We start from the raw sequence: 23,479 nt of genomic DNA, 5'->3' as shown, positions 1-23,479 counted from the left end.
CACTGGAGCCCAGGAGGTTAAGGCTGCAGTGAGCCGTGATTGCACCATTGCACTCCAGTCTGGGCGACACAGTGAGACCCTGTCTCAAGAAAAAGGAAGGAGGGAAGGAAAGAAGGAAGGAAGGAAGGAAGGAAGGGAGGGAGGGAGGAAGGGACAGATTTTAGTATTAGTAATATAGGAATTGTTCCTGTATTACTAATACTAAAATATTAGCCTTTATAAATTGTATAAAAAGGCATAGAAATTCTGTGATAGCCATGTCTAAATCAAAAAGAATTTTTTTTTAAAAAAGCATAGACAGAAAAGAGATCAGGCCCCTCTTACCCCTGTCTCCCTTTCTGCTGGCCCCTCTCTCAGCCAGTCATCGTTGTTAGTTTCTTCTATAGTACTCTAGAGATAGTTTATGCATATGCAAACAAGTACTGACATATTCTTTTTTTTTTTTTTTTTTGACATGGAGTCATGCTCTGTTGCCCAGGCTGGAGTGCAGTGGTGCAATCTTGGCTCACTGCAAGCTCCGCCTCCCGGGTTCACGCCATTCTCCTGCCTCAGCCCCTCAAGTAACTGGAACTACAGCCGCCTGCAACCATGCCTGGCTAATTTTTTGTATTTTTAGTAGAGACAGGGTTTCACCATGTTAGCCAGGACGGTCTCGATCTCCTGACCTCATGATCTGCCTGCCTCAGCCTCCCAAAGTGCTGGGATTACAGGCGTGAGCCACTGCGGCCAGCCAAGTACTGACATATTCTTTTGCTCATCATTTTTACGAGAAATGGTGGCATATTATATGTTATTCTGCATCTTGCTTTTTCTCCTTAATAATATATTGAAAATAGACAGCAATGCCAATGATCATCATATGATATCAATAGATTTAAAATATTTACCGTGAGATACACACATTTAATACATACATATTTGTAATGTTTAAAGTGAACCTCTAGGCTGGGCGCATTGGCTCACGCCTGTAATCCCAGCACTTTGGGAGGCCGAGGCGGGTGGATCACCTGAGGTCAGGAGTTCGAGACCAGACTGGACAATGTGGTGAAACCCTGTCTCTACCAAAAATACAAAAATTAGCCTGGCATGGTGGCAGGCACCTGTAATCCCAGCTACTTGGGAGGCTGAGGCAGAAGAATTGCTTGAACCCAGGAGGCTGAGGCAGAAGAATTGCTTGAACCCGTGCTGGCTAGTTTGTTGCAGTGAGCTGAGGTTGCGTCATTGCACTCCAGCCTGGGTGACAACAGCTAAACTCTGTCTCAAAGAGAAAATAAATAAATAAATGAAGTGAACCTCTATGATGTCTGCTACAACAGTGCTGTTAGTTTTAAAGCCCATCCCTGACCACATCATCCATCCTCTTCCCTCAAGGAGCCACTATCCTGACCTTGGGGTTAATCATTGCCTTGCCTTTTCTCATGGTTTTACCACCTTCTTATGGTGCCAAGAACAATACAGCTTAATTTTTTCCATGTTGAACTGTAACAAAGAGGATCATAGTGTTTCCTTCTGTGACTGCTCTCTTTTGATCAACATTGTTCTGTCAATGTGTGTGGCTGTGGTTAATTTGTTTGCCATTGCTACATAGCACCCCTGTAAGCACGTAACACTAGATCGTATGGACTTTTGGGTTGTCTCCAGCTTGGGGTTATGTTTTTGTTTGTTTTGTTTTGTTTCGTTTGGCAGAGTCTTGCTCTGTTGCTCAGGCTAGAGTGCAGTGGCGCGATCTCAGCTCACGCTGGGATCACAGACGTGCACCACCACGTACGGCTAATTTTTGTTTTTTTGTTTTGTTTTGTTTTGTTTTTTGTATTTTTAGTAGAAATGGGGTTTCTCCATGTTGGCCAGGCTGGTCTTGAACTCCTAAGCTCAAGTGATCTGCCCGCCTCGGCCTCTCAAAGTGCTAGGATTATAGACGTGAGCCACGGCGCCTGGCCTGAGGTTAGTGTGTTATTATGATAGTTCTTGTATGTCTCCTGGTTTGGGGTGACAGTTCCCAAAGTGTGGTCCACGAAACCCTAGGGGTCCCTGAGATAGCATCAAGGGGTCGCTAAAGTTAAAACTGTTTTCTTATACAGTAACACTAAAATGTAATTTGCCGTTTTCACTCTATGGATATTTGCACTGATATTGTAAAAGCAATCTGGGTAAAACTGCAGCCATCTTAGCAGGAATCAAGTCGATGGCTCCAAACTATCTTGTTTGTAATTGATGTGAGTTCTTCACATCATGTTATGGGTTGTTCCCTGGCTAACTACTTCCCCATGTAGCCCTGGCTGAGGTGAGAGGATTGCTCGAGTTGAGCCTGGGAGACAGAGGTTATGGTGAGCCAAGATGGTGACACTGCACTCCAGCCTAGGTGACAGAGCAAGGCCCTGTCTCAAAAAAAAGAAACAAACATATATGCAATTTATTTATGTATTGGATCATGATGTAAAATATATTTCTTACTGTGGGTCTCAGTCACTGCTCCAGAAAGATTCTAGAATGATATAGTACCATCACCGCCAACTTAGCACCTCACTGTACTAAGGACTGATGTCCCAGAAAACACTCTGTGAACACGGATAACAGTATCCTATCCAAAAGGACATTGTTTTCATGACAACACAAATACAACTTGGTGGGCTATGAGGAGTCATAGACCCTCATTTTAGCTCTGCCTCAAGCACTTGCCAGCCAAGCAATCCAGTTACTTTATATATTAAAAACGCAGATGATATAGGAAGTATTTCTTTCCCAAGGAATAATATCAGGTAGTATATGAAAAGTGCTTTGAAAACTACAATGAATAATTATTACAATAACTGATATTTAAGGAATGCATATATACGTATATGTACATATATGCACGCAACGTAGTTTTGAGTCCTTAACCCTGTGAATTTCACATTTAACAGATGAAGAAACTGAAGCTTAAGGTTAAATGCATGCACCAGTATTTGAACCCAAGCCTTAGACTACACCGTCATAACCATCAAACCGTACTTTTTAAATGCTGCACGAAGAAAAAGGTTTACTATGTTAGAAATGAAAGAGCATCTTTGCCTTCTGTTATAAGGTTTGAAAGTTGTACGAATTGGATCTTTTTGCCACTTGCCCTTAAATATCATAACTCTTGAAAGTTTTTAATCCTGTGGCATTCTTATTTCCTCTTCTACGCAAATATAGTTAAAATGCAAGAATTTCAGATTGACACCTGGTAGAGTCCTGGGGTGGCATAGCAGTTTCTTTAGCTGTATAAAAGGTGAGGCCTGGCCAGGCGCAGTGGCTCACACCTGTAATCCCAGCACTTTGGGAGGCCAAGGCAGGTGGACCACGAGGTCAGGAGTTCAAGACCAGCCTGGCCAAGATGGTGAAACCCCGTCTCTACTAAAAATACAAAAAATTGGCCGGGCATGGTGGCGGATGCCTGTAATCCCAGCTACTCAGGAGGCTGAGGCAGAGAATTGCTTGAACTCAGGAGGCAGATGTTACAGTGAGCTGAGATTGCGCCACTGCACTCCAGCCTGGGCAACAGAGCAAGACTCTGTCTCAAAAAAAAAGGTGAGGCCCTTGAATGTAGTAGTAGGTGATTGATAAATATACTGAACAAATGAGGGCCCAGTTAGGTCTAGAATTTTGTCAGATTGGCAGGGTGAGGTAGTTAACCAAGGAACAGTGCCTTTGGGTCCCAGAGGGAGGGCAGACCTCGGGGCAGAGTCAACCTGGCATGTTCAGGGACTGTCCTCACTTCTACTGGAAGGATGCACAGTTCTTGGAGGACTTAGAGAGAGTGCAGTTCTGGGCATTACTCACTTTACAATCCCAATGCTTGCAGATATGACCAATGTGGTATTTTTTATGTAAAGCCCTGGACCAAGGGCAGCAGTGACGGGCATCCTGCTCTCAACTCTCCTACAGACACTGGCTTGGCCAGAAAATGGGTTCAGAGGTCAGGCCCTAAGAATTCAGAGATAATCCCATTCCCTCAACCGTTCTTGGTGATATACAATCACCAGTCTCTCCTTCTTGTAGGACTTGAGCTATAAATTGTCCACTTCTAGTTTTTACACATTCTCAGTTTCTATCGTCTCTGTTGGTAAGACCTTGTCCTAGAAGCAGCTCTACCAGGGCACTTGAACCAGGAAACAAATAAGACTTGAATTTGGGAGTCTGGCGTGATAGATTTGGTTACATTCCCCAAAAACAATCTATGAAGGAAAAGGGATTTTGTTTTGTTTCGTTTTCTTTTAGAGACAAGGTCTTCTTCTGTTGCCCAGGCTGGAGTGCAATGGTATAATCTTGGCTCACTGCAACCTCAGCCTCCTGGGCTCAAGCAATCCTCCCACCTCAGCCTCCCAAGTGGCTGGAACTACAGGCTCATGCCACCGTGCTGGCTAGTTTGTTTGTTTTTGTAGAGACAGGATCTGGTTATGTTGCCCAGGCTGGTCTGGAACTCCTGGCCTCAAGCAACCCTCTTGCCTCGGTCTCCCAAAGGAATCTTTTCTAAATAATAATTATAGGCTTCTTATCTTCCCATCATTGAAGTTTTAATTCACAGGACAAAACAAAATAGGCCTGAGTCCAAGGGTCCCTCGTAAAATGTTTCCATGTCCCCTTACAGACTCACTTCCACCCTACCTAATTCAGCAAATTAAACCCTGGGGATCATTCTCCCCAGTTCTCCCTGGAGTACCACTCAGGCATGTCTGAAATATGGTAGAGTCAGTGGACACACCTTTGGCCTGTCAAAGTACCTTCCCAGACTGAGACTAGATCATGACCAGATACCTAAAGTCCATACTGGAAGGAATGTTTATGTTCAAGACCAGAGCCTTGTGGAATGGAAAAAAAAAAATCCAGGGCAACAGGTTTAAGACCCATTAGGAGACAATATTGTCGTCATGAATATAAATGAGGCCTAGGCAGGTTGGGAGTAGCTAGTGTCTGGGCTCTGGCACAACCAGGCCCTGTTCCTCCACAGGGCTGGCCAGGGCAGAGGTGAGGTGAAAGGGGCTGGGGTGTGACCGAGTGAGCTGGGGTAGAGGTAGAAAAAAGGACACAGAACATCCCAGGCCTAACCTACATGGATTATGAGAGAACAGCTGGAATGTGCTCTAGAAGCCCCGGGAGAAGGCCTCAGTTGAGGCTGAACTCAGATATGCCTGGGACCCGGTCTCTGTTAAGAGACTCCGGAGAGCTTGTGCAGAGCTGATGTGGGCAGCTCAACAGGGCCAGGCAGGGGCACAGGCCAGGTGTGGGAGGGCGTGAGCACAGTGTTCTTCACAAGACCATGAAAGTCCAGCTAGAATGTTCCGTTTCTAAAATCAGATGGGAACATTCTTCCTCCAGTTCCAAAAGTAAAAATCTGAGAGCAAAAGGTTCTGGCAAAGGGAAAGTGGGGCCGGAGAAGGGACAGACTGAGTAAGCCCTAGGGGATGAGAAGCCTTAGAAGAGGGTGTGCATCTTCCACCCTGGTGAGCACAACGCTGTCCCCTGCAGACACGGGGACAGCAGAAACTTGAAGCCACAGCCCCCCTCCTCAGCACAGGAAGGTGACCTGTACATAGGATGGGACTCCATATCCTCACCAGGGGATGTAGTAGGGTGGACAAGAGCAGGTGAAGACAGTACAGGAGCCCAAATTCTAGGTCCAATGGTAGTTTTTATTCCCCAGGAACAAAGATATGTGGAGAAGTAACTCCAAAAGGAAACAGAGCACGGATGACAGACATGACACCATGGCAGCCTGGCTCAGGAGTCGGGTAGATAGATGGCTGCTCCACAGTGGACCCGGTCATGGCCCTGGTTTCTTGGATCCACATTTGCCCCCTCTCTAAGTGTCCATCTCAGAGGTGGAGGATGGAGACAGTGAGGTGGAAAACGTGCTTGCTCTACACAAAGGAGACAAACAGACTTTCTATTCCCAGAGGCCCAGGGATACCAAAACCTCCCTCTTCAGAATGGAGGTAGACAAATAAAAATGAGAGGGGCTTGAGTGTCACAATCTGAAAGTAATAATAGGGGCTCACTGTGGCTGGCAGAACTGGTACTGAAATGGGGACTACAGGGGAAGCAGCTTCCAGTTTTATGGTGGAGAGTCAGTCCTGAATCAGGCCCTGGGGCAGTTATAACCAGAGTGCTGTTTCTAGCCTCTTACTTCAAAGGACTCTGGCTATGTTGAATCAGAAGCCATTATCTTTTTCCCAGAGGATGTACTTCTATCCCTATTTCTGGCATGATCCTGCTCCCTACGAGCCTGATCCTTTAAAAAACAGATTGGCAAGCAACGAGAAAAACGGTGCCTCACATGCTTGAGATGTGACAGCTTCTCCTGCAGGCAAGAACCTCTCAGAACAAGTTCCTTTGGTATGAGCTAGATCATCCAGGCCTGTCCCTGCAGAACACACCAAGACTCATCCCTGTACTACAGGGTGGCGTCTGGCTATGGCCTGGCACAGTGAGGACAGAGGTGGGGTTCTGAGTCAACATCACAGGGAGGTCTCCTGGAGGATGCAGGTGGAGCTGCTCCCCTGATAGGCTGTGCCATTCAGGGCCATGGCCTCCTTGTCTCTGCTGTCCCCCAGCACACCATTCCTCGGCTTCTCAGGAAACAGGCCAGTGTCCATGAGGTGGTCCTGCAAACACAGAGCCAAAGGGGTGGAACTGGTGAAGATGGATGATGGGTGGTTGACAGGATTCACACAAAAAAGGTCCCCATCAGAAGGGAGCCCAGCAAGGCTGGGTGTGGGAGGGAGAGCAGGGGGAAGAGAGGGAGAGCACAGCACAGTGGGGAGCACAGGGTGGGCTGGGGAGGGGAGCTGACCGGCCCAGGCCAGGGCTGAGCTCCTCTGAGCCCTGAGATCCTTCTGCCCACCCAGCCAGTGCAGTCCTGTGGGTAGAACCTGAGACAGCCGTGTGGGACAGCCCAGGCTTAGCTTATCCTGAGAGGGGCACCCGGGGCAGGGGGAGAGAAAAGGGGTAGAAGGGAACCTGAAGAGTCAGTGGCATCTGTGGAGAAGGGCAGGGAGGGGTCACTTGGACAGCAGGTACTACCTGGCCATAGCTCCTGCAGTGGAGCCGCTTCTGACAGGACAAGGGCAGGAGGGCCAGGAGCTTCGGCAACACTGGGTAAATGGTCGCAGGGTTCAGGGACCGGCCTTGCATTCTCCCTGAATGGAAATGTGCTTCTGAGTCTCTGGGTGGAACCATCTACAGCAGCGGGCCCCATGTCCTCCCTTGGCCCCCAGAGACCCCAGCCCCGACCCACCTCCTACATCCCAACAGAAAAGCCTGACAGCTATGGACACCCAAGAGCTCAGAGGGCAGGAGCCTTTCTCCCTAGACAGTAGAGTCCCTTAGGGCCCTCTGTTAACCCCTCGGTGCTCATCTGCACCACGATCCCACACCCTTACCAGTGAGTAGACTGACAATCAAGCCCACCACAATGACTGTGGTGGAGTTGTGAGCACTGTACCATAAGTAAGACAAGGAATAGAACCGCCGCAGCCCTGTGGGCCTGGGAAGAGCAGAGGTGAGGACAATTAGCAATTCGTTGGCAGGGCATTCCTTGGGCACCAATCTCTACTTGCCCGCATGGTCCCAGGGTCTTGGGACCCAATACCCAACATTTCCCTGGGGCCTCTGGTGGCCCATCCCTTAGCAAGACCCCTGTGAAAGCCCTCAAAGGAGGGCTTTGAGAAAACAAGAAGACAGCAAGCCCCGCCTTACTTGGAGAAGGTAGTCAAGGGCATCAGTGTGGTCACAGTGGCAACGGTTAGATTGGTGGGCAGGGAGAAGCTGGACCCATTAGAGGGAGAGGGTGGCATGCTGGAGCCCATGCTGGTCACGATGCTCCCGATGCCGATCCAGAAGGCCATGACGAGTCCAGCCAACAGGCCCACAACAGCACCCTGCCGAGACACAGTGCATGCCTGTCACAAGGCCAGTCCTGCCAGCCCTCACGGCAGTCCTCAGCTCTCCTGGTGACAGCCCTGCCAACCCCCAGGTCCATCCTGCTGCACGTGACTATGGATCCAGATGCATCACTCACAGGAGGGTTGGCACATGGAAAGAACATTCCAAGGCAGAAGAGTCCCAGCAGCGGTCCCCCAACCATGCCAAAGATGCTGATTGCTGCCTAGGAGGACAGGGTGAGAAGAAAAGGAAAAAGAACACAGACTCAGAAATGCCCAGACTCACCATAAAGCATAGCCACCCACCATGGCCTTGGAGCCCCACTTGTCAGATCTCTCTTCTGCGGGAACAATCAGAACTCCAGAGGTGGCCGGGCGGTGGCTCACGCCTGTAATTCCAGCAGTTTGGGAGACCGAGGCGGGAGGATCACCTGAGGTCAGGAGCTCGAGACTAGCCTGGCCAACATGGTAAAACCGCGTCTCTACTACAAATACAAAAATTAGCCAGACACGGTAGCACATGCCTGTAGTCCCTCAGCTACTTAGGAGGCTGAGACAGGAGAATCACTTGAACCTGGGAGGTGGAGGTTGCAGTCAACTGAGATCGCGCCACTGCACTCCAGCCCGAGCGACAGAATGAGACTCTGTCTCAAAAAAAAAAAAAGAACTCCAGAGGGCAGGAAAGGCTGCTAGGGGGCTGATGGAGAGGGATGTGTTTTGAGTTCTCCTCTGAGGCTGATCCTTAGCTCTCTCTCAGCCTACAACATCCCAAGAATGACCCTGCATCCTCTGGCTGCTTGAAAGTCTGTTCACAGTAAAGACGGTCCATCAAAGGGGAATCTCTTACACCTGCCCCCCGGTCATTCCCCTCAATATAGCTTCCCTTCTCAACTTCCTGTTTCAATCAATTCCTTCTCTCCCTTAAAATTGCTTCCTGCCCTCTATAGTTATTACCTGCAGTACAGGTCCCATCTGGGAGGAAATATAGGCCATTCCTAGACAAAGCAGCCCATAGCCAAAGGCTGGGGGAAAAGGACAGGAGAGGAAACAAGAAGGTGTGAGTTAACACAAGCAATGGGGTAAAGCAAGGCTCCCTGCCCAGCCAAACTACCACCTCTGTCTCTCTGGAAACAAAAGGCATATTACATCATGTCCCAGCTTCCTCCCACCAATTCCTCACTCCTATGTGACTCAGAGACCTCCCTAAGACATGCCCTGAGATGTAAACAACCATGCATGCAGGGAAGGTTGTGTGCATCATTAGGCAAGTGCTGAGCCCCGGATAAAGTGGGTGTTTTACAGTAGACTGATGACAACGGTCAGGGTGAAGCTTAGAAAGACCCAGACTGAAGAGATGAGGAAGCATAACCCCACCGAGGCCTCTGGAAAGCATGATGGCCCGGGCTTCAGAGAACTCAGGGAACCAAGGTCGAATCAGGTCTTCCATCGTAACAGTCGCCAATGAATTAAAAGCAGAGGATATAGTGCTGAAAAAGAGGAAGAGGATGAGGAGTTGAGCAAGGCAAAATTGTCAGCTCTATGGGACTCTATGGAGGAAATGGTGTCCTAAAGCGGGGAGATGACAGGTACCACCAAGAAACCTCCTCATAGTTGGACTTGATGCCACCTCAGAGCAGGCCTGGAAGGCAAGGACACAGTCCTTTTTTGAATGTGGATATGGGTTTCATTCGAGTAGATCAATTTCTGGTACCATGAAAGAACTCTTAACCAAAACAGGGGTATCTCTTGAGAGAAAATGTGCTCTGGCCTACAAAGATGAGCTATCCCTTGTCATCCACACAGAAGGGGCAGGCACAGTGAGAAACTTAGAGGGATTCCCCACCCACTACCACCCCGCTCCACCCATCACCTTTTACCAAACAGGGGTCAGGTGCACCAGGCCTGAGGGAAATGGTCAAAGTGGGTACCTGAGAGAGCCGCTGAAGAGGCAGGCAATGAAGAGCCCTGGCAGGCCCGGCAGGCCCTTCAGGAGATCCATCACAAAGTACAGGACGAACTGCAAGCAGAGCAGAGGTGCAGAGCAGTCCTCAGAGAGGGGCCTTCCCAGGGCCGGCTCTGCAGGGAAGCTCCCTTTGCATGTGCCCCAGCGAGTCTATCGAGACTGGGTGCGTTACAAGGGAAGCCAGGGCCTGGGGCATCTCTGCTGACCCAAGTGTCTACACATTAAGTGGAGAGAAAATGAGCTCTACAGAGGGAATGACACAATTCACCCGCAGCTCTCTTTCTGGCTACTAGTGTGACTTCTGCTTACTGGCTACCTCATTGAGTCTGTTTTCTCCTCGTGAAATGAGGCTGTTAGAGGCTTAGGTGAGACCAGGTATGTGATAGCTCCCAGCAGAGCACATGGAGCCCAAAGGGGAGTCAGTAAGGGTAGGTCCTCACCCCAGTAGGATGAACACTGTGGTTAGGTGATGCTAGGTACCGCGATCCTCACATGCTAGATTCCTAGCATCTCAGAGTGGGAAAGGATTTTACAACCATCTCCCACCCAGGGTGGGAGTCCTTTCTGCAGTCAGTCCTTTCCTACCTAGACACTCCTGTTGTGGGGCCAGGCCTGCCCTCACGGGAACAGGACAGGGCCTTCTCACCTGGTCTGGGGCTGCCTGAGCCTGCTGAATGCTCATGGGATACTCCTGGTAATACGCGAACATGACCAGGCCAATGAGGCAGCCCACGCAGAGGGACACCTGCTGGAAGGGGAACACTGCATAACAGGAGCTGCAAAAGAGGTCAGTGCCAGGAGGAGAGCCGGCATTAACAGACACCCTCAGGTGTGTGCCCCTGACCTCCAGAAAGGAGACCCATATCCTGACCACAGTGGATGTGTATGCACTCTGGCATCCTGCCCCACCCCAATTATCTCTGGGGAACCCCTTCCCCTAGACCTTGCTCCACTCCCTTCCTGTGCCTGCACTCACAGCACAGCAGCCTTCTCCGTGCGGGAACTGAGGTACCGCTGCACCTGAGCCTGGTTCACCCCGTATAAGGAGAGCATCATGAAGACACCCCCAAAGGCCAAGGTCCAGAAGGTGTGCCGCACAAAGGGGTCTGGATCCAGCCTGTAACAGACACCACCCAGTCATTGTGCAAAGCCTGAGAGACACAGCCTTCCTGCCCTCTTGGCAACAGGAGTCAGTGGACAGGAAAGGAGAGACACCACTGCTAGGGCCAAGGGGGTGACTGAAAGCAAGAAGCTGGGTGCACTCGAGAGACAGCACAGCCAGTTAGAGGGAGGCTCCATTCTTCCACCCCAGCCTCGTTCCAGGTACTCATCCCAGGTAACGTCCTGACTGTCTATAAACACTAGCCAGGCACCTGTAATCACCCTCCATCTCTGCAGGACCAGTTTCCCACTGTCTGCTGTTACACCTCAGGCTTCCCAGTTTGCCTTCTGCTTACTATAGCCCTGAGACCAGCCTCTAGGATGGGCTCAGCTCCCAGGAACTGCAGACCCTAGCCAGGGGTAGGGGTATACTTACTCAAACCCAGAGATGCGGCCGTGCTGGGAAGCCACGGCCCACACACGCCCCAAGCCGCCCACCTTGGCTGACCCCACGATGATAACTGCCAGCTGCCCGAGAAACATGACCAGTGTCTGGAACACATCTGTCCAGATGACGGCTTTCAGCCCACCCTGCAAGGAAAGAGCAGCAAACCTGCCACAGAGTCCTTCTAAACTCAGCTTGTCCAACCCGCCTTATTTTGTTGTTGTTCCATTTTGTTTTGTTTTGTTTTGTTTTAGGCTTTTTGCAGCCTGAAGCCAGTTTTTAGTTTCTGTCTCTGGTGATATGTATAAAAGAGGGATGAGGAAGGGGCTTTACTGACCCAATCAGAAACAGAAACTAAGAACCCATGACTATATTCTCTCCCTTGGACACTCCTGAAACCATCCACCCTAAGAACATACTACCAGTGAGGGGACTCTCCTGCCATTAGGCACGTAATTGCTGTGACCCTGTTGACATCATTCCCATCCCATCCTCTACCTTCATATACCATCCCCACTGCTAAATCCTATCATAAATCTTACCACCCCAGAATTTTACCTATATTCTCCTCACCTATATTCTCAGCTTATCTCTTCTTTTCCTTCTCTTCCCATGTCCCCTCCTTACTTCATCCCTTCCCCTCCCCACACCAGGGCTTACTGCACTTACCAGGGCTGTATAGACGGTACAGACAATGCCTAGGGCCAGCACGGACAGCCACAGATCAAAGCCAGTCACTGTAAACATAGAAGCCACATTCTTATCCCTGGAAAAGGGTTCCCCAGGGGAGAAGCCCTGGTAGGGCAATCACGTCATGCCACAGAGATAAAGCATTTGGTCATTAACAATGAAATAAATCATTCACCACAATGGAAAAAAAAGTTTGCAGAGCTCCACCAAAACGTATTGATTAACCAGTTCAGATAGGGCATGGCAACGTTACTAGCTGTCAATTGAGGTGGACCAAGCCTTCCTCTGGTAGAGACCCACCCAAGGGCCCAAGCGGTGAATTAATTCTCCATCCAAGGTCAGGTTCTTTTCCGCACACGCTCCTCCATCTGCCTCTCCCAAAGGTGCTTTCCTAACCTGCCATGGCTGAAAGCCACGGGCTGTGTGACTCCTCACCTGCATTGAGAGCCAATGACGGAGCATAGAGCACAACTCCCATGTAGATCACCTGTTGCATGTGGAAAAAATGTGATGGGGGCCGGAGGACGGTGGGAAGAGAGAGGAAGAAAGATGGGCCTCAGCGCCAATATGCCCATGGCTTCCCCTCACCTAGGCTCACTTCCCTCTTCCTTCTCCTCTCAAATTCTGGCTTGCTGCCACCATAGTATCTGTGCTGGAATTGGAAGGCATGGGCAGCAGGATGCCTCTGGGGTCCTCACAGATGCTGACCTCTAGCAGGAATTTCAATCCTGCCAATCTGAGAGCAGGGGAGACTCCAATTCCCTCAGCATGCTTGTGTTCAGGTCCCCCAACATCCCCCAGGCTCGGTTTCTGTCCTCATTCTACTTACCATCTGAAAGATGAAGGTCACAGTTCCACACACTCGCACAGTTTTATTGAATCGAAGCTCCAGGTACTGGGTATACAGAAAAAAGATTTTCCTCCTGACTTCACCCTGACAACTCACACACAACTTCCCTCAAGACACTCAGGAACATGAGGGAATATCCAACCCATATCCACTCTGAGTCCCACTCGGCATAGCACCCTCCTCTCTAATCCTGCCCCTATACCTAACATCACTGAGAAAGAATTATAAACACACAATGAGTTTTCTGTCCCTCTCATTAGGTGGAGGAGGTCTAGGGTCCCAGGTCCTTCCTATGTGCCTGTCCCTCCTCTCCACCTCGACCCCAGTGTCCCACGTACTTCTCCCTTCCGTCCCTGCTCACCTCATAGGCACTGGTGAGATGCAAGCGGTAGAAAACAGGGATGAAGATGTGTGCAGGTATCAGCAGCCCCAGAAAGTAGCAGCAGCCCAGGAACCAATACTGGGTCCCAAATCGGTAGATCTCTGATGGCACACCCAGGATGGCCACGGCTGACTGGAAGGTGGCCAGCAGGGATAGTGCCACCGGAAGGCAGCCCATTTTGCGGTCTGCCATCAGCAGCTCACCAACAGTATGCCGGCCCCAGCCACGACAAGCATGGTAGAGCCCAATGGCAAGAGAGAGAACCAGCAGCAGGACGAACACCACATAGTCCACGATGGAGAAGGTGGACATGCCCACGCTTGTGCCCGAGGTTGGGGAAAGAGGGGCTGAGGTGCTCACCCCTACACTCATATCCTCACTGTGTTTGTGATCTGCAGCCAGTTGCTGCTCCAGGGCTCTGGGGTAGGGCAGGGGCGGATGTGTGGCTACAATCTGGCTTCCAGCCACAGTCTCACAGTCTTCCTCCACAGAGTGATACTGTTCAGGGTGAGCTGCAAAGGAATTAGCTCTTAGTGAGGCCTATCTTGCCTTGGTAGCCATTCACCCTTGGGCCTTGTACATCTCATGCCATCAGAAGTGGACCAGCCAGCATAGTGGTAGCCCTTCAAGGTCTGGAGGCCCTGGTATAAGTTTGGTAGGGGACGTAAGTGAGGGAGAAGCATCAGAGTGCAATAGCCAGGAGACAATATAACTTGGCCAGGACCTTTGAGTATGCACAGCTGTGAAATTCAACAACCTTCTTAGGTTTCCACCCGAGTACCAAAAGAAAAATAAACTCTAGCCTAAGTTTCTTTGCAGAATTTCCCAGCCCCACTTGAAGGCACAGACCCAGTCACTACAATACACTAAGCCAGCAGAGCCCAGCCTGGCGCCACAGCCCAGCAGGAAACACAGCATGGAGACTAACGGCAGCAGGGCTTCCCCTACTGCCCCTGGCCTTGGCCCTCGCCTCCTGTGATCCCCAGTGTCACCCTTCTAACTGATCATCAGTGAGACTGCCTCTGTGGCAGCCACAGACTCCATTTCAGGTGTCCTCAGGCCAATCCCTTTCTTAAGGTTCTCCCCAACACCACTAGATAAGTGCTGCTACCCACCTCTCAGCCCCTCTACCTGCAACATCACAGTCAACAGCAGACGCAGGAAGAGCGGCTGGATTCAAAAGTGAGAGGGGAAAGGTGAGAGGGCACCATGCTGGAGTCAGGGTTTCAGAATTACGATTCTCCATTCTGGAGAGAAGCAACCCAGCCAGGGAGCTGAGAGGCAAAGGGACCAGCCAAAGAGAGTGGTCGTATCCTGCTGGGGACAGACACCTACCTGGAGAAGCAATCCCTGTTCTGAGGCAGAGTTGCCTGGAGCTGCAGAGCTGAGGATCTGGCTCTATGAGTAGCTGAGGTGAGAGATCAGGAATTGGGGGTGGGGTGAAGCTCCGCAGTCATTTGTTCTGGCCCCTTCAGGGAACCAATCGCTGTGTTCCAAATGGCCCTATCACCCTATGGCCCCCAAACTCCAACTCAGCCCTAGAGGCTCCAGAACAGGGAAGAGGGAGCTCATATTCAACAGCATTCCTAGATGGATTAGGCTTTCAGCCTAAAGTACTCTTGGCACTCTGTGCGGGAGGGAGTTGGAAAGAAGGAACTGAAAAGATGGGAAAGTTGAAAGTTGATTTTCTAACTCCTGCACAAGAAATGTTAATCCCCCAAGAATACACCACAATCCTCAGAGAAAGAGGGAAGGGATTGTAATATTTAAAATCTTAAATCTTTGGACACCACTATTACAACCAACCCCCCACCACTGACCATTTCACAGATAAACACGCTAAGGCTCAGATGGTTCAAGTGACCTTTCCAAAAGCACAGAGCCGACTATTGTCAGAGCATAAATTAGAACCCAGGTCTAGGGATTCACCATCCACCCTGTCTGTTCTCCAAGCGCATCATATTGTCTTCAGAGGCAATCCGCTGGGGTACTTATTGGTATGGCAAAAAAACACCAGAGAATGCCATGTAGTTAGACAGCCTAACATGACGACAGTTAACATTTGCTGAACACCTGCTATGTAACCCAGCAGTGTGTGAGGTGCTTTATAAACATTAGTAATAATACATAATGAAACCAACATTTTCAAAACAGCATGTCTCAGGTTAAGACACGAATACTCTCCAGCTAACACAAGAAAACTGAGAGATTAAATAACTTGCTCAAGGTTATGCAGCATGATACAAAACAAGAGAGAAAGAAACAGTGCTGTCTGCAGCTATGACAGGTGTTCACCAAGGGCCCTGTCCTCACTATTCCCAGAACCAGGGCAGGAGCAGAGTGTTGTAGTCAGTCATTCACAGGACATAGTTTAGATTTCAACTAATCAAGAGACAGACTAACATAAACTATGTCTTCTGCTTTTGCCCACTAGGAGAAAGATTAGGCTGTCTTTCCGCTCTCCCACAGTGTGTTCTTGGGCAGACACTGTCTGGCTGGCAAGATATGGCCTCACGCAGACTAAACCTGAACTCTGAACCTCTTGGGGCCAATAAAGAGGGAAAATCAGAGCTGCCAACTCTTGGATCACATGTTCTACAAGATTCCCAACAGGCTTAAACTCTGGTTTAACCTAAACATGCCCTGGGCCTTTGCACATTGCAACACCCTGAGTTTTCTCATTTGTCTTTGGCAAGTTTTTACTGCTATGATAGAGATGATGGGAACTACTGGGGAGTAAGAGGAAAGAAGATGTCTCCTGTGCGCAAAGAACACAGAACACTACAGGGTTAGTGATATAGAGAGGTAGGTGGCCAGAGACAGGAAGGAAAGTCCCAGTATGGGATACGGAGGTACAAAAATAAACACACTGTGCTGATGGGACCTCCTGATAAAATTCTATTTGCGTGATGTATGGAGAATTCCCCTGGATGGCCTGAGACAGCCCCAGGGAAGACAGGAAAAACCTGACCTGGCAACAGACCAGATTCTGAGAACAAATCTGTGGTTTTCTAAAAACCCTACATTGATCCAAACGCTATGGACTTGCATCTCTCCAGAAAGAGGGCGGCCGAAAGCAAGAGCTAGCTGTTGTTTCACTACAACTATAACACGCTAAGGCACAAATAGCAGATTGTGGGACCCCCCCACCTTTTTTTTTTTTTTTGAGACGGAGTCTCGCTCTGTCACCCAGGCTGGAGTGCAATGGCATGATCTTGGCTCACTGCAACCTCTGCCTCCCGGGTTCAAGCGATTCTCCTGCCTCAGCCTCCCAAGTAGCTGGGATTACAGGCGCCCGCCACCACGCCGGGCTAATTTTTTTCTATTTTTAGTAGAGAGGGGGTTTCACCGTGGTCTCGGCCTCCCAAAGTGCTGGGATTACAAGCATGAGCCACCGCGCCCGGCCCCCCCTTTTTTTTTTTTTGGAGACAGAGTCTGGCTCTGTCGCCCAGGCTGGAGTGCAGTGACACGATCTCGGCTCACTGCAACCTCCGCCTCCTGGGTTCAAGTGATTCTTCTGCCTCAGCCTTCTGAGTAGCTGGGACTACAGGCATGTGCTACCGCGCCCAGCTAATTTTTTTTTTTTTTTTGTATTTTTAGTAGAGACGAGATTTCACCATACTGGCCAGGCTAGTCTCAAACTCCTGACCTGATGATCCGCCTGCCTCGGCCTCCCAAAGTGCTGGGATTACAGGCAGTGATGTGGGACCCCTTTTAAAAACCTGAACTTGGCCTGGCGCGGTGGCTCATGCCTGTAATCCCAGCACTTTGGGAGGCCAAGGCGGGCGGATCACGAGGTCAGGAGATCGAGACCATCCTGGCTAACACGGTGAAACCCCGTCTGTACTAAAAATACAAAAAATTAGCCGGGCGTCGTGGCGGGCGCCTGTGGTCCCAGCTACTCGGGAGGCTGAGGCAGGAGAATGGCGTGAACCCGCGAGGCGGAGCTTGCAGTGAGCCGAGATCGCGCCACAGCACTCCAGCCTGGGCGACAGAGCGAGACTCCGTCTCAAAATAAAAATAAAAATAAAAACCTGAACTCACTTTGGTCACACACTGCAGTGGATCGCATTGACTCCTACAAAAGGCAATGAGACCACTGCAAGACTAACTGTTCCAAAAAGATTCCCTCAAAATCTGTCCTGGGGCCTATAATTCCTCCAGGTGTGAAAGGCTTTGGGGACCCTCCTTAAAATGCTAATAGCTACTAACACCTTAGAAAATTTGCCAGCCAGCTAAATGTAAACCTTTCAGGAACTTCCAGGCAGACACCATGGGGGCAATGTGGAAGGGAAGCCTGGCTCGGCTACTCCAGATGATCACTTGGGTCGGCTTTAAGGAGCTTTCTGGCTGGTCCTAACCAACACTGTCGCGCCGGGAGCAGGGATCCCCTGGCGCCCTTCAGTCAGGACGCTGGCCGACCGTGGGGCAGCAACGCACTCCCTTACCTCCGTGGTTCAGTCAGAGCTAGAAAGGTCCCTTTGTGCTTCCTGAGATCAACATCGCTCCCTTTTCCTGGGAAGGCAAAGAAAATGAGTTAGGGAAGCGTCTATCCCGCTCCTATCTCCTCGCCAGGCTCCGGGACGCTATGCGCTATCAGGATTGAGGTGAAGAGGACTAGGTGCCCGGGGCGATCCAGGCTCGTGTCCTCCCGCTGGAGTTTGAGGTTTGCCCTTCCCTCATCACCCTCACCCTCGTTCTTTCCCGGTTTCCCGCTTCCCTCTACGCCGCGGAGACCACCACCTTACCGCTCGCACTTAAGATCTTCTCAGACCCACGCCGGAGGCCGGCTCGCTCCGCCCCTCCCCGCCCCCTTGTCCCCGCCCCGGCTCAGACGCCGCACCCCGGAGCCTCTCGGCACCGGCTCACGCTCTCCAGGCCCACCTGCCCGGTCTCCACACGTGGGTAGCCAGAGCCGGGCCGCGCGCCCTGGCCTGGAGCCCGCGGGGGCCCCGCCCCCTGCCCGCCCCGCTCGCCGCGCCGCCATGTTTACTGAGGGCGGATGGAGGGGCCCGAGTTTCTGCGAAGACGCGACCTCGGCGTCCGGACGCGGGGAACACCGGGCTGAGGGAGTCTGCACTCGGCTCCGGGAAGCCGCGCGGCGACGGGGGAGGCCTTCACTAAAGGGGAAAAGGAAGAGGGGGTCGGCCAGTGTCCCCGAAAGAGGGCTGGGGCGCACGAAGACCAGCGCAGAGCTCCACTAGCAGGAAAAACCCCCAAGCAGCCCCAAGGCGACTGGACCAGGCCGCTTAGGCCACGCCCGGGGAAGAGGGCCTGACGCGCTGCGGGGCGGGGCCGCGGAGCTGGGTCGCGCGAGCAGCGGAGCACCAAGGGAACGGAAAATGGCGCCTCACGGCCCGGATAGTCTTACGACCCTGGTGCCCTGGGCTGCCGCCCTGCTCCTCGCTCTGGGCGTGGAAGGGGCTCTGGCGCTACCCGAGGTACAGAAGCAAGTTTGAGGTCGGGCTGAAGCAGGGTCGCTGGCCAGCCGTGCGTCGCGCTCGCCCGCGGCTCCCCTTTCTCGGCGGGCCTGCGGCTCTGATTTCGTCCCTGACGCTTCCCGACCCTGCCCAGCCAGGTCCTGTTCCCAAGTACTCAAGTCGTGCAGGCCTTCGGCGCCCCAGTCCTGCCGACTTTCAAAGACCTGTGAAACTTGATCTCGCCCCTTAATTTTTGAATAACTTTAAGTTCTTTCTACAGACGGGTCCTCTGGCTCTTGTGTAATCTCTCTACGCACGAACGCCATATATCGTGCGGTGGTAGGGCTGTACTTTTCTTTTGTAATGCTTGATGAGTTCTTTACGTACCTGCGGTCCTTTTACACCGGGCCAAACTAGGGCTGTCAGATTGAGAAGTCTCTGCAGAAAGCGTAATAAATATGTTCGAATAGTGATCTAAAGAGATGAGGACATTCCCTGGGCGATATCTGGTACTGAAAGTGTCGGGAGCTGATTCGGCGCCGGACTCTAGAGAAAGAAATGGCATCTCCTAGCCTAGCCTGTTACAAGGGTGGGACACGAGCCGTTTATCCATTTATCGGCCCCGTGTTAGAGGAATTCTGGAAACGTGTACTGGCAGTTAATTCTTGATCGCCGTTTGTTCTTTTCTTGGCTTTTCTTTCTGGAGTTCTAATGTTTGTTTCTCTTCTGCAGATATGCACACAATGTCCAGGGAGTGTGCAAAATTTGTCAAAAGTGGCCCTTTATTGTAAAACGACACGAGAGCTAATGCTGCATGCCCGTTGCTGCCTGAATCAGAAGGGCACCATCTTGGGGTGAGGGGAAGACATCCCTAAGATGCTGGATACAGGCCATTCCTTAGCCTGGCTGCTTTTATACCCTTATATTATTTAAAGAATCCACCTATGATGGTTTCAGCTGTAATCATCACGCAGATGTCTACCAAAACTAGATCTCTTTAGTGTCTTTTTACCTTTCCACACTCCAGGTACATACGGGTACCTCTAGCTTCCTATTAAGCATTTCCTACTGAGTGCACCCTAACTTCAAACTCAAAATGTTATGTTTTACTTCCATTCTCTTCTTTCCTTCATCTACCTGAATACTTCTCTATATTAAGCTTTTAGAAAACCAACATTTTCCATTATCACTCTCTTGCTTTAATACTGTATTTAGTAACTGTCTGTTGCTCTCAGGACAAAATTCAAACCATTAACTACCATACACTAGTCCCAACCCACTTTTCCAACATTATTTCCAATTACTTGTCCACTCAAACCTCCATAATGGTCTGCACCAGCCAGATTTGCCTACCCTCAAAGGCATTCCACCTTTGTTCAGGCCTCTCTCCATACCTGAAATTGCCTTCCTCCACCAAATTAGGAAATATCCATCCTTCAATTCCAACATCTTTTGTGAATATTTCCTACTACTAAGTTCCAGAGTAATACCTTTTTTAAATTATTATTTATTTTTTTGAGACGGAGTTTCACTCTTGTTGTCCAGGCTGGAGTGCAATGGTGTGATCTTGGCTCACCACACCCTCCACCTCCTGGGTTCAAGCGATTCAGTAATACCTTTTTAAAAAACTTTCTGTAATCTTTAGCGTCCACTCAAATATATTTATACACTGTCCTGTGGTTTCTTTTATATTGTAATTTAATGTTTACAGTGCTTTTATTTTTGGGCAGTGGTCTTGTTCTTCTAACTACATTGTAAGCCACTCAAAGGCCAAAATACTGTGTTACATATTTTTAACATTCTCCCAGTGTTTGCAGTTTGTAGGGACTCAGTAAATATTTGTAGAATAAAGGAATGGATAGCAGTAGATATTGAAGAAAAAAATAATGTGGCATGATCCTTAATTTCCAGCAGTTTACAACCAATCTGTGGTAGAAAATACATGTGGAAAAAAAACTTTCATTTATGTGACTTGCATTTTTTTTTTTTAATTTAAAAGCCCTCTGTGGATCTGAAAATCATAATATGAGATTCACTACTGTAGACAAGAAACACAGATTTCTCCCAATAGATGCATAACCGATTAGAACAGTGCTGGCGGATAGAACTTTCTGTGATTGTGAAAATGTTCCGGGCCAGGCGCGGTGGCTCACGCCTGTAATCCCAGCACTTTGGGAGGCCCAGATGGGCGGATCACGAGGTCAGGAGTTCGAGACCAGCCTGACCAACATGGTGAAACCCCGTCTCTACTAAAAATACAAAAATTAGCCAGGCGTGGTGGCATGTGCCTATAATCTCAGCTACTCAGGAGGCTGAGGCAGGAGAATTGCTTGAACCTGGGAGTCGGAGGTTGCAGTGAGCCAAGATCGTGCCACTGCACTCCAGCTTGGGCAACAGAGTAAGACTCTCAAAAAAGAAAAAAGAAAATGTTCCATATCTGTACTAACCAGTACAGTAGCTACTAACATGGTTATTCCATTTGCACTTGAAATATGGCTAGTGCAAATGAGACACTGAATTTTTAGGTTAAATTAATTTTTCTTTATGGAGTCAGGGTCTCAGTCATATTGCCCAGGCTGGTCTCGAATTCTTAGGTTCAAGTGATCCTCCCCTCTTGGCCTCCCAAAGTGCTGGGATTACAGGAGTGAGCCACTACACCCAGCCTAAGGTACATTAATTTAAATTTAAGTAGTTACATGTGGCAAGTGGCGATTCTATTGGATAATGCAGAATTAAAATGTCTACCACAGCTCCTAGTGTGTGACTGTGAACACAGCTGTGTTCAATTATTAGCTGAAAAGGGGCTTGTGTAGTCAAATACACACTGTGCCGTGGCTGAAGAAAAAGAGGAACACACAGTTATATTGATTACTTTATTTCCTCAGGCTGGATCTCCAGAACTGTTCTCTGGAGGACCCTGGTCCAAACTTTCATCAGGCACATACCACTGTCATCATGTAAGTAGTTAGGTACCTCCCACCCAAAAGGCTAATATAATGTAGGTTGATGCGAAAGTGCTAACATTGTGTGCTTTGCAGAGACCTGCAAGCAAACCCCCTCAAAGGTGACTTGGCCAACACCTTCCGTGGCTTTACTCAGCTCCAGACTCTGTGAGTAAGGGTATGCGAAGAGAATCAAAGAGGGATGATGCTGTGAGTTTAGCAACTTTGCATGTTATGACCACATTTCTCTTTAGGATACTGCCACAAGATGTCAACTGTCCTGGAGGAATTAATGCCTGGAATACTGTCACCTCTTATATAGACAACCAAATCTGTCAAGGGCAAAAGAACCTTTGCAATAACACTGGGGACCCAGGTATGCTGTCTTACCTCCAAACTTCTGGGAATTTTCTTTTCTCCCTTGTATTTTCCACTTTAGATCAGAAAGACAAAGTTGCTTAAGTGCCTTTCATTCAGAGTTCTGGGGCTATAACCCCTTTGAAAGAAAAGATCTTAAGATATACTCTATTATTTGTCTCACGCGTGTCCGTGTAAAGAGACCACCAAACAGGCTTTGTGTGAGCAACAAGGCTGTTTATTTCACCTGGGTGCAGGTGGGCTGAGTCCAAAAAGAGAGTCAGCAAAGGGTGGTGGGATTATCATTAGTTCTTACAGGTTTTGGGATAGGCAGTGGAGTTAGGAGCACTGTTTTGCGGGCAGGGGGTGGATCTCAGAAAGTACATTCTCAAGGGTAGGGAGAATTACAAAGAACCTTCTTAAGTGTGGGGGAGATTACAAAGAACCTTCTTAAGGGTAGAGGAGATTACAAAGTATATTCATCAGTTAGGGTGGGGCAGAAAGAAATCACAATGGTGGAATGTCATCAGTTAAGGCTATTTTCACTTCTTTTGTGGATCTTCAGTTGCTTCAGACCATCTGGATGTATACATGCAGGTCACAGGGGATATGATAGCTTGGGCTCAGAGGCCTGACATTATTGTTACTGTTTTTATCTGTAATCTTTCCTCTTCCTTTATCCTAGCAATGATTGAGAGAATCTAAGTTGAAACAGATAATTAAGAAATATGCCTAATGAAATGGATGCAGTGATGTTCTCTATTTCTCTCTGGCCTCCAGAAATGTGTCCTGAGAATGGATCTTGTGTACCTGATGGTCCAGGTCTTTTGCAGTGTGTTTGTGCTGATGGTTTCCATGGATACAAGTGTATGCGCCAGGTGAGGAATTAGGTCGTCTAACTAGGAATACAAGGAATGCATAGAGCAAGTCTTCTCAGAAAGGAGAGCCACAAGACCAGGAGCTGATACAAATTTCCTATAGGTGGAAAACTATAGAATTGCCCTAGACAAAGTGATAGGTATATTAGGAAAGAACTAGGTGTTAGGATGTGGCCCGCCATGTAACGTTGTATGGGGATGTTTTTTGGTCTGTTGTTCACAGGGCTCGTTCTCACTGCTTATGTTCTTCGGGATTCTGGGATCCACCACTCTATCCGTCTCCATTCTGCTTTGGGGGACCCAGCGCCGAAAAGCCAAGACTTCATGAACTACATAGGTCTTACCATTGACCTAAGATCAATCTGAACTATCTTAGCCCAGCCAGGGAGCTCTGCTTCCTAGAAAGGCATCTTTGGCCAGTGGATTCGCCTCAAGGTTGAGGCCGCCATCGGAAGATGAAAAATTGCACTCCCCGGTGTAGACAAATACCAGTTCCCATTGGTGTTGTTGCCTATAATAAACACTTTTTTCTTTTTTTTTCTCTCTTTCTTTT

At 49.4% G+C, this 23,479-nt stretch overlaps 2 protein-coding genes across 13 annotated transcripts; one reads left to right on the top strand and one right to left on the bottom strand.

Annotated features, from left to right (window-relative positions):
• Positions 1-5,627: 5,627 nt before the first annotated feature.
• On the bottom strand, positions 5,628-19,279 carry SLC5A6 (solute carrier family 5 member 6). Of its 12 annotated transcripts, none has more exons than XM_054476112.2 (18): positions 18,323-18,459; positions 17,778-17,844; positions 14,665-14,737; positions 13,309-13,841; positions 12,927-12,992; positions 12,533-12,584; positions 12,077-12,144; positions 11,399-11,553; positions 10,838-10,978; positions 10,508-10,637; positions 9,827-9,915; positions 9,273-9,385; positions 8,853-8,920; positions 8,036-8,122; positions 7,714-7,895; positions 7,398-7,501; positions 7,039-7,154; positions 5,628-6,620 (listed from the first exon to the last, which is right to left on the bottom strand). In XM_054476112.2, the coding sequence occupies exons 4-18, from the start codon at positions 13,699-13,701 to the stop codon at positions 6,474-6,476; spliced, it is 1,911 nt and encodes a 636-aa protein (XP_054332087.1). In that variant the 5' UTR covers positions 13,702-13,841; positions 14,665-14,737; positions 17,778-17,844; positions 18,323-18,459; the 3' UTR covers positions 5,628-6,473. The 12 variants fall into 12 exon arrangements, with proteins under 12 accessions (XP_054332087.1, XP_063504929.1, XP_054332088.1 ...); XM_063648859.1 differs by having other exon boundaries at positions 18,214-18,345; XM_054476113.2 differs by lacking the exon at positions 18,323-18,459 and adding an exon at positions 18,078-18,198.
• Positions 18,334-23,462, top strand: ATRAID (all-trans retinoic acid induced differentiation factor). Its single transcript, XM_054476166.2, has 7 exons — positions 18,334-18,770; positions 19,482-19,603; positions 21,635-21,706; positions 21,788-21,859; positions 21,946-22,067; positions 22,829-22,926; positions 23,150-23,462. The coding sequence occupies exons 1-7, from the start codon at positions 18,672-18,674 to the stop codon at positions 23,252-23,254; spliced, it is 690 nt and encodes a 229-aa protein (XP_054332141.1). The 5' UTR covers positions 18,334-18,671; the 3' UTR covers positions 23,255-23,462.
• The last annotated feature ends 17 nt before the right edge of the window (positions 23,463-23,479 follow it).

Source organism: Pongo pygmaeus, chromosome 12 (genome assembly GCF_028885625.2).
Source record: "Pongo pygmaeus isolate AG05252 chromosome 12, NHGRI_mPonPyg2-v2.0_pri, whole genome shotgun sequence".
Classification (NCBI taxonomy): Eukaryota; Metazoa; Chordata; class Mammalia; order Primates; family Hominidae; genus Pongo; species Pongo pygmaeus.
The sequence above is the reverse complement of the archived record's forward strand: the minus strand, read 5'-3'. Positions and strand labels throughout refer to the sequence as shown.